Source organism: Sinocyclocheilus anshuiensis, unplaced genomic scaffold (assembly GCF_001515605.1).
Source record: "Sinocyclocheilus anshuiensis isolate Anshui unplaced genomic scaffold, SAMN03320099.WGS_v1.1 scaffold1393, whole genome shotgun sequence".
NCBI classification, from domain to species: domain Eukaryota; kingdom Metazoa; phylum Chordata; class Actinopteri; order Cypriniformes; family Cyprinidae; genus Sinocyclocheilus; species Sinocyclocheilus anshuiensis.
This window is the reverse complement of record NW_015548343.1, coordinates 1,170,004-1,180,928: the sequence shown is the minus strand read 5'-3', so window position 1 is coordinate 1,180,928 and position 10,925 is coordinate 1,170,004. Positions and strand designations below refer to the sequence as shown.

Genomic DNA, 10,925 nt, shown 5'->3' with positions numbered 1-10,925 from the left:
ATAGTCACTATTTATAATTATTTTAATAATAAATATAATTGTTTTGGATAATAAATTCATGAAAGTAAATGCTTCATAGGGTTGCTACATATTCTAAAGAGTTTCAGTCATATCTTGCCTGGAAAACTCTTGAACAGTCTTGAAAATATAGCTGAAAAGTTGACTAAGTTGATAACTGAAAGCCGACGTTTTTATTATTAATGTTGTTGCATTGAGTTTCCTGATTACCAAAGCCTTCAGAATACAAACAGTTGAATTGCAGTGCAAATGTTTTCTGAATGTGCAAAGAAATTAGAATAATACAAATAACTTAAGACATAGTTCAAAAGTTAGCTGTTCATTAGTCAACACAGCGCTCCAGCTATACAGTGTTTCTCAACAGGGGTTACGCGTACCCTCGTGGTCCGACACGTAATTGCAGGGGGTTTGTAGAATCATTACAAAAATGTTTGAAACATTTTTTTCATTAATATCATTATCATAAACTGACACGCTATTTTATTGTATATTGACATTAATTTAATGATCAAAAACAGTAAATTTTAGGTTAAAGTTCAATTAACTGTAGGTGTGTTTTATATTTGCCGCCATTTTTAAACATTCGCGTGAACAGCTCATAGGAGAACAGAGCAGCCACTACCCTTACAAAAATTAACCATGGTTTTACTACAAAAAAACAAACAAAAACATGCTTACTATAGTTAAACCATGGTAACCACAAAGGGGAGACACTGCAGGCAAAAACACTATTTTTTCATGCGCCTGTCAATTTTGAGATTTTGGGCTTTTTGGCTTTCCATAAAGTGTTCATAAGGATTAGTGGAAAGAAAACATCCAAAAGACACTGTTAATTGTTTATTTTATATCACTTTTATAGCACTATCTTTTTGTGTCAATAGATTTCAATTACAATACACATTTGTAAAGGCCATTTTCTCAAAATGAGTTTTTTTTTTTTCATACACCGAGCCATAAATCTCTACTTTAGTAGCACTTAGACACACCAAACTTTACATTTTTATTCCTGTCTATATTCTGAAGGTTTTTACAGAGGGATTTGTTCATATATAATTTGCTTGATTATATACAACATTTTATTCCCCCCAAAAGTGTGAAAATATATTGTTTTCTGGCTGTTCAAAGATTTTTCTGAATTATGGAGTGAGAATCTGTAAAAACGTTTGACATATGTCAAAAAAGAAAAAATGAAACAAGAATTGAAATCCAGTGTTCAGATTTTTGTACTAGAAATGTATGCAAATTAGAGCATATTTCATTAAATAATGCCTCATTTGCATATTTAAACATAACATTTTAGAAAACTTGAAATACAATTTTTTTTTTGCAATTATCAATGTAATCAAGCAACTGGGTAAGTAAGGTGATAACTATTGGTTAATATTTTTACCCTATTTACCTGCAGTGTCTCGCCTTAACCATGGTTTTGCTACACTAACCAGTTTAACCATGGTATTTGTGGAAGCAAATTAGTTAATGTGTGGAAAACCTTGCAGAGTTATGAAACCTGAATAGCAGCAATGGCAGGATTAATTCCCTTTGTTTTGAAATGAAATCTTCTAGCACATCTGGGTGTGGAGTTCAGGTGTCCACATTCTTTAGGTCATTTTAATATAGCGTTCAAGATGGTATCAGTTATAGAGAAAACTACGTAATTCAGTTTCAGGAAAGATAGAGAAAAGGATGGGAGGTGAAGCTGTTTGGGGTGTGCAAATAATTGCTAAGTTAGTTGTGATGAGGTTTTTATATAATTTTACATTGTGATTTTACAACCAAACCTGTTAATCGCAGACTTTGATATTTGCAATGCAAGCAAAACTTTGACAGTGAGAAGGGAGTTTTGGTAAGTGTTCGGGTGGAGATAGAGCTAGAAGACTGCTTTAAATGTTTAAGGCAAAGCTCAGAAATAATTTCTGTATTGAACTGCATTATTAAATAATTAAAATACACACCAAATGTGTAAACAATCATTAATGCATGTTTTGATGACAAGGTGAGGTTTTACCTGTTTCTTTTGGCTCAGTCAGGTATGTTGGTTTCTTGATTTTATATGCAAATATGGTTTAAAAGAAAATTAGCATTTCTTTATAATTCTTGTGATTAAGGGCATTGTGTGTGTGTGTGTGTGTGTGTGTGAATAGCTTGAGGGGGTTTGTAACCAATCCAGTACAAAACCTGTCACATAGCATGACAAACACTTTCTCTTCCCTAAGGCAAATGTCTCAAAGTTAATGGATTTAAAACATTATATAAATTATGTATAGATTTATTTAATCCTTAAGTTAAGAAATTTAATGCTACTTCATTTGGTTTTAATGCTGAGGGTTGACATTAATGCCATTCTGCTGTGTATTTTCGCTGTTTCAGTGATACTTGATTGTTTTTCCTAAGGATCATGTGACTAACTACCAAGGAGTTGACAAAAGGGTAAACTGACACTGTACAGCAGATATTTAATATTTATTTACAATAGGATATTAACATTTCATCTCGTAAATACCATACTCAGATCATGCATTTAATATCAGAACAGTTTCAAATATACCTTTTAAGTGCCTCAAAAAGCTTACTTTAAAAAAGGTTTTGCTGAGTGTAACTGCTCATATTGCATCATTATAATCATGTTAGTATGAGAAGCAGAAGATAGGAAAATATAACTAAAATTGAAATAAAATGATTTACAGTACAGTGAAAAAACATAATCGGATTGGAGAGACTGAAGCAGATTTTCTTTTTTGTGCCTTTGAAATTCAGTCTACGTTTCCAATTTTATGACTACAGTTTTAGTTATGGCATGATTTGTTAAATTACAGAGACCTTGATCTTGTAAACACCTACATCAGTTCAAAGATCAATGTTAAATTACTTGTAATGCTTGTCAGTAGGCCTACATCACTGCACCAACACACAAGGCTGTATTGCAAATGATATACAAAGTGAATGTACTGTGATTTACACACCAGTGTTTCTAGTGCTACACTAAAACACTTAAGTTTTAGTGTTCAAATTGACCAGTAAGGGTGAATATCAGTTGACCAGTCTGATTTATTCTATAGACCATTAGCGTTTTTAATTCTAATAAACCAAATAAATCTAACAATTAATAAGCAAAGCTGCAAATGGAGCATAAATAAAGGTAGTGGAACATGTCTGTTGGTTGAAAGATCACACTGACTGTGATTCGTTTGAAAGGAGCAATCCATTCCATATGCTCTAAACACACAGGTGGAGTTCAAGTGGCAGTGAAAGATAGGGAGCTATTTAGTGATTGAAAACAAAGCAAATTATCATAACAAATGGAGACTTGAATTTAAAAAGGTAGTCTGGGCATATTCAAGATTTCATCATTCTGTAGTAGACACAGAAAGACACCTACTGATAAAAAATGAGATCCATTATTCTTGATATTAAGAGGCTTTCATTTGATAACTACACAGTGCACGAGTTAAAAAAAAAAAAAAAAAAATGTTTGAATTGACGTTATTGGCCAGGCTAGTTAATATTTAAACAGAGAAGGGAGTGTCCCATAGGCTACTTTTATGCAACAATAAACAATGAAAATCCTACATTGTTACGTTCTATATAATCCGCAATTAGACATAATTATTGTCTTTAGGCATTAAGTCTAATGAGGGTGCACATTACATTTACAAGAAAATTAATGCAGATGCCACACAAGGTTAAGGCGGAAGTGAGGTCCCCTTTGAATCAGATGAAGGACCAGAGGCAAATTATGGTTGGGATGTGAGCCACTTATTCCTTTTAAAGATGTTTCATTGTCATCTTTAGTGATTTGTGGCAAATTCTGCAAGGATCTTTATCTAGTAAGACTGCATAGTTCAGTTTATAGTTTTATAGTTTCCAAATAATGAGAAGAGAATGGATTTCTAAAGAACAATGTCCATGGCAGTGCTGCCAAGATGTGTAATGTTTTGTTTATTGACATGCTCCCAATCATAAGTGTCCAAAATGGACTTTATTCCGTTCTGCAGATTGTAACAGCTCCGCCTTGTTTTTTTATTTATTTTATTTTATTTTTTTACCATGCTGGCTTAAAATGTTCCGTGTTAAAATACAACCAAATGTGTACAGATACCCTAGGGATCTTTACATAAACACACAAAAATATGTAACAAATAACTTATACATCTCATTTGTAGCATTACCATATCCTCTCCAAGAAATCTAAACATTCTTAAAACTTCAATATTATTAATGTGCCAGTTTACAAGGTAATACAAAAAGAGAGGCTATAAGTATTTAACACTGCTAATAAATGAAAAGACTGAATACAAATGAAAATGAAAAATGAAAATGATTTGCCATGAATGTTGTGCAGAATAAACTGTTTATGATATCATTTTATACTGTCATGTCAAAATGAAAAGGAAAGTGTGAGATAAAAACATCTGTATATTTAACTAAATATATAAAAATGAAATAAAATATTAAAGCCAGTCCTTTATAGCATTATTATTCCCATCATTAAAAAAAGCCCATTAGCAATATCATGCAGAGCAGGATAAATGTCGTTTTGTGTACATAAATTAAGCAACTAAAGAGGGCTGAGTTTGTGATAATGTGAATATTCTCTTTTCATCATAGCAACAGTTCCTGCCTGATGCTAAAGCTAAAAGGGCTTGCTTTAGCTCATCCATCTGAAGTCCACCATGTGCCCCTGAATCATAACGACGGCCATAGCTAGTGGGGCTGTAAGATGAGGAAAAACCCATGGAGAAACCTGAGCCTGTAGCATCAAAACTTCCCCTTCTAGAGCCTGATCTTGAACCAGTTCTGGATCCAGACCTAGACCCCGAAGTTGATCCAGAGCCACTGATGCTGTATGGGCTGTAAAGGCCTTTACTTGACTGAGAGGACGCCTCTAACAACCTCAGGCCAGATCCTTCCTCGATCATGCTTCTGTCCATGGCATCCTTGTATGAGATCTTGAGTTTTGTTTTGGGGCAGGTGAGGTATTTTGAATATCCACTGACATCTCTCAGTTTCTGTGCAGTGCGTGCATCCAGAGTGCCCTTCTTAACAGCATCATCCAATGATACTCTTCCTGAAACATCCGGTTCAATTAAACCACCTGTTAGGTACTGGACTTCAAGGAACCGTTGGCCAGCTTCATAGTAGAGCCAACCCTTCTTTAAGGCTTGAGCGGCAGACATTTTGGTTTTGGTTCTTGGATCTTCAAATCCCTGAAAAGCTTTCTGAGCTAGGTTGATACGATCAACCATGATCTTGTCCACCAGCCCTTTGTTCACTGCATCAGCAACAGAGAATTTCTCTCCAGTGTTTGGGTCAATAATTCCTCCTGTGCAGGCTTGTGCTTCAAGTAGTCTTTGACCAGTGATGTTGTCAACTAGATTCCGATGCATAGCCTCAGTAATTGACACCTTTTCCAAAGTATCTGTATCTAAGATTCCAGCTACTGGTCCAGTTTCCTCAGCTGGATCAGTCCAGGTCGTAGCCGGCGTCTTTATGGATGGAATTGGACTCATGGGATAGGATGAGTTGGATCCAAAGGAAGATGATCGAGATCTGAAGCCACTCATATTACCAGAGAGCATGTCTGCAAATTCAGTGATGGAAAGGGTACCAGCACGGTACTGGTCTAAAGCAGACTGGTCTATGAGGCCCTTGGAGATTGCATCATCAATGTCATACTGTCGTCCAGACCTTCTGTCAATGATCATAGACTTAACAACACCATCTGATGATGAGGTGGTAATTTCTTCCCATTCACACTCTTGCTCTGCAAGCTCAATGTATGTTTGATGGTCAATGAGTCCTTTGTGGTATGCCTCATACACAGACATTTCTTTTCCCGTTTCTGGATCTACGATGACAACTCTACGTTTGCGGACTGAAGACTTAGAGGATGTCTTTCTTTCCCGTTTCTTTTCTTTTAGCAGTAAAAGAGAAAGTCCAGTTTCAGGGTCTGTTATGCAGCGCTCCATGAGCTGGAGATAGGTCAAATTCTCCTCTGTGTTTGGATCGAAGAACCCCTTTGTGTCATCAGAGGGATCTGTGAGAATACTATTCATCTCCTCATCAAAGAGACCCCGTTTGTAGGCCATTTCAACAGGCAGGCGATGGCTCTCTTCAGGATCAATGATTCCACCGGTGGCTATTTGAGCCTCAAGCAGACGGATACCATGGTCTTTTAGAATAAGACCTTTCTTCATAGCCTGGAACAGGGAGATCACCTTGCCAGAGTATGGATCTTTGTAGCCGGTCACAGCTCGTTCAGCAGAGAGGAGCTTATCTTTAAATTCTGGTCCCACGACTCCCATTTTTACAGCTTCATGGACATTAATTTTGAGATTTTTGATTGGATCAATCACATACCCAGTAGCTGCCTGAGCCTCCAGAAGTTCAAAGGCAGTTCCTGGTCTGATCATGTTCTTTTTCATGGCTTGGTAGACTGACAGTCGATCTTTGGTAGCCTCTACATAGACGCCTGCAATAGAGCTGATGCCTTCAAGATATTTCTTCAGGTCTTTACTAAGGTCCTCTACAGAAATGGTACCCTCCATGAGTGCTGTGTAGGTTTTCTGATCAATAATTTGAGAGCGCAACAACTCATCTGGGGTGATCTGCTTTCTAAGGCCCTTAAATAGAAGTCTCTTGTCTGCCAGAGACAACAATCGTAAGCCACTCTCTTTGTCAACTTTGCATCTTTTAAGAAGTAGTGCATAGGACAGCTTTTCATCTGTCGTAGGATCAGCAAACTGTTTGACATCTCCACTTGGATCAGATATCCTGTCACTGGTTTCTTTGTTTATGTAACCACGTTGCATGGCGACATCAGTTGGGAGGTGGAAATAGTACTCTGGATCCATGAGGCCACCTGTTGCTACCTGGGCCTCCAAAAGCTTCAAGGCATAATCCTCAGGCACGAGGTCCTTTTTCATGGCTTGGAATAATGAAATGACTTTACCGCTATAGGGATCCTTGTAACCTGTGACTGCTCTTTCAGCAGACAAGAGTTTGTCATGGATCTCTGGGCCAACGAGACCCTTCCGGACGGCCTCATCAACTGTCAACAATTCATCTTTCACAGGGTCAGTGATGAATCCTGTTGCTGCTTGTGCCTCCAAGAGATCTATGCCAATGTCAGGTTTTATGAGACCTCTCTTCATGGCTTGGTAGATACTAACCTTAGCATAGTTATCTGAGAGTATTCCAGCAATGCTGCCTGTTCCAAAAAGATACTGCTTCACACTTGGCATCTCCACAACCTCCCGGATCGTTTTCTTGCCTTGTTTGAGCAAGTTGTAAGTTTCGAGGTCTATAATGCGAGCTCTGTAAAGTTCATCAATAGTAACCCGCCGTCTGATGACATCACACGACATACTCTGCTCAGTCTTGATGATCTCTCTTTGTTCAATAATTTCAATTATAATAATGACCATTCTCTCTTTTGTGATTTTGCCTGAGCGGTACTGTTCAAGAAGACTTTGTTTTTCTTCTTCTGGAAGCAAATCTGATTTCATGACTTCCCATAATGTCGCTTGTTTCCCTGCAAAACTCTCATGTGGTATGTCAATTTGAGTGCTAGCTAAGTCCATTTGTGCTTGTTCCTCAGTGTAAACATAGGATTTCTCAGCTTTCTCTGGAGTCTGGGCTTTAGAAAGTGGCAACAAGACAATTCCAAATTCCGGATCGGTCATGCACCTCTCTTTCAATTGTTTGTATGTGACATTCTCATCTTTGTTAGGGTCAGTGAAACCTTTGATGTCATCTGTGGGGTCTTTAAAAGATTTGGATAATTGCTTGCTGAAGTAGCCACGATGAATGGCTACATCACTGGGAAGTCGATGGCTATTTACTGGATCAATTATTCCTCCAGTAGCCTCCTGAGCCTCTAGAAGAGGTATGGCATGTTCTCTTAGAACAAGCTGTTTTTGCATTGCTTGAAGAAGAGAGATCTTATTACCAGTGTATGGATCTTTGTAACCAGTAACAGCTTTCTCTGCAGATAGCAGTTTCTCATGAAGCTCTGGACCGACAATGCCAGCCTTAACAGCATCATCCACTGTAAATGTCTCATTCCTGATGGGATCAACTATGTAGCCAGTAGCTGCTTGGGCTTCTAGCAAGGACAGACCTGTGTTTGGTGTCAGTAGTTTCTGCTTCATGGCTAGGTAAATGCTGAGTTTTTCCTTGTTTTTTTCTAAAAATACCCCAGCAATACAATCAGAACCTTGCAGGTAGTGTTTGATGGAGTCACTAACTTCTGCAGGTTTATTTTTGCCTTGTTGGATTTTTTCATAGGTATCCTTGTCAATGATTTTAGATTCAAGCAAGGAACTGGCTGGTACAGGACCTCTGAAACCTTCAAAGTTGTGCTGTCCCTTCTTTTCTTTTTCATCCACTGTAGCGATCACAATCTTGATCAGTTTTTCAATAGTGATTTTCCCTGATGTATACTGCCGAATAAATTCAATCCTTTGTTCTTCTGTGAAATATTCAGAGTTGATAATCTCCCAAATGGTGATTTTTCTTCCTTTAAAAAGTCCACTGTGTAACTCAACCGTAGCATGGCTTAAGGTCTCTTTAGTTTGTGTGTCAGAAACTGTTTCCATTTCCTTTGACTTGATTGCTTTTTCTGATAGTGGCAGCAATGGAAGACCAGTCTGCTTATCAGTGATGCATCTTTTAAGCAGTTCAGCATAAGTGACATTTTCTTGTGTGTTAGGGTCAACAAATACTGTATTGGAGTCTGATGGGCTGCTTAAGTTTTGGTTCATCTCCTCATTTAGGTAACCACGTTTATATGCAATTTCTGGAGTGATGCGATAACTTTTCTCAGGGTCAATAATTCCTCCAGTTGCAAGTTGAGCTTCCAGCAGACGGACACCTTGGTTTTTCTTAATGAGATCTTTTTGCATTGCCTCAAACAGGGATACAGTTTTTCCAGTATATGGATCTTTGTATCCACAAACAGCTCTTTCTGCAGACAACAATTTCTCATGCAGCTCTGGGCCAACAACACCACTTTTGACTGCTTCATCAACTGTGAGCTTTTGGTTTTTCACTGGATTAATTATGAAGCCTGTTCCAGCTTGGGCCTCCAGAAGGTTTAGTGCAGGCTCTGTTCCAAGTAAGTCCTTCTTCATGGCTTCATAGAAAGACATCTTTTCAGAAGTTGACTCAATCTGCACTCCAGCAATACTGTGTGTCCCCTTTAGGGCTTTCTTGACGGGTTCAAGCTCAGACACCTCTTTAAGTGTAGCTTTTCCATTGTGCAATTTGTTGAATAAATCTTTATTAATAACTTTTGCATCCAGAAGTTCAGACGCTGGCACTGATGATCTCAAACCATCGAATGCAGGTTCCTTCTTGTTCTCCTTGTCCTCTACAACAGTTATTACAATTCTAATGATTTTTTCAACTGTAATTTTGCCTGTCTTGTATTGACGGATAAGATCCTTTCTCTGATCTTCAGTGAAGTACTCAGAGTTTATGACCTCCCAGATGGTGACAGTCTTTCCTTTGAATCTTCCAAATAGAACTGTTAAGTTAGCCTTACTAAATACATCTTTAGTTTCCTCATCGGTATAAGTTCTTTCAATTTGGGCTGCTTGTTCTGTGATTGGTAGTAATGGAATGCCTGTCTCAGGATCTGGTTTGCATCGCTCCAGCAACTCACCATAAGTGAGGCTATCCTGAGTGCTGGGGTCACTGAATGCTTTTTTGTCAGCAGGAGGGCTAGAAAGAATTTTGCTTAGGTCTTCATCGAGTTGACCTTGTGTGCATGCCATTTGGACAGGTACACGGTGGCTATTGACAGGATCAATTATCCCACCTGTTGAATATTGAGAATCAAGAAGTTTAGTGGCCTGGTCCTCTGCAATTAAACCTTTTTTCATTGCTTCAAATAGTGATATTGTATCTCCAGTGAATGGATCTTTGAATCCTGTGGCAGCCCGTTCGGCAGATAACAACTTGGTGTGCAACTCAGGTCCAATCAATGTATCCTTCACAGCTTCGCTGACAGAGAGTCTTCTGTTCTTAATGGGGTCAATTATGTAACCAGATGCAGCTTGGGCTTCAAGAAGCATCAAAGCTGTGCTTTGTGGAATCTTTTTGTCCTTCATAGCTTGATAGACACTCATTTTCTGGTTGGGTTCAACTATTACACCGCCAATGCTGTCTTTACCTTTTAGGCACATCTTGACCTTGTCATTCTTAGAAAGCTCTTGCACAGTTGTTTTGGCTTTCTTAAGCTTGTCAAATTCTTTTTTGCTAAGCACACCAATCTCATGAAGTCTGCTTGCAGGCACCCTCTCTCTAATTCCATCAAATGCCAGGGGTACATATTTTTTCACACCATCCAATTCTGTAGAGCCATTTAGGACCTTCTTTGTTGTTTCTACCATGGTCATTTGAACTAACTCTTCTTCAGGGACCTTGTCAGTTTGAATTTCAATCTCCTTGGTGTGGGATGGCTTCTGTGAACTCTGAAGCTGCTGGAGTTTTTCTCGCAAGTTCTTGTTTTCCTCTGCCAAAAGTTTCTCTTGTTCAATTCTTTTCTTTTCAAGTTCTAGCATTTCTTTTTGCTTAGTGTGCATCTCTTCCTCAGCATCCTTTTGCTTTTTGATAGCAGCATCCATGGCAGCCTGCAGTTTCTTTTTCTCCTCCTCCATTTGCTGCTTCTGACGCTCCTGTTCATTTTTGAGTGCTTCAGCCTTCTTCACTTCATCTTCAAATAACTTCTCCAACTTCTTTTTCTCTGCCTCAATAGCTTTCTCTTTCTTCAGCAGTGTCTCTTTTTCTGCTAAGAAAGTTTGCTGGAGGATAGTCTTTTCCTGCTGTAACTGTTCTTGTTGTACATTGGCCATCTGTGATAAAAAGGTATAAAACAATAATTATTTCAATGCATGACACAGCAA

General features: G+C 38.2%; 1 protein-coding gene across 1 annotated transcript in view; it reads right to left on the bottom strand.

Moving 5' to 3' along the window:
• Positions 1-4,430: 4,430 nt before the first annotated feature.
• Positions 4,431-10,925, bottom strand: part of LOC107656577 (plectin-like) — a 99,154-nt gene continuing 92,659 nt past the window's right edge. Inside the window, exon 36 of the mRNA XM_016444469.1 lies at positions 4,431-10,874. Coding sequence (XP_016299955.1) covers positions 4,566-10,874 — 6,309 coding nt within the window. The 3' untranslated portion in view covers positions 4,431-4,565. The remainder of the gene's footprint in view (positions 10,875-10,925) is intronic.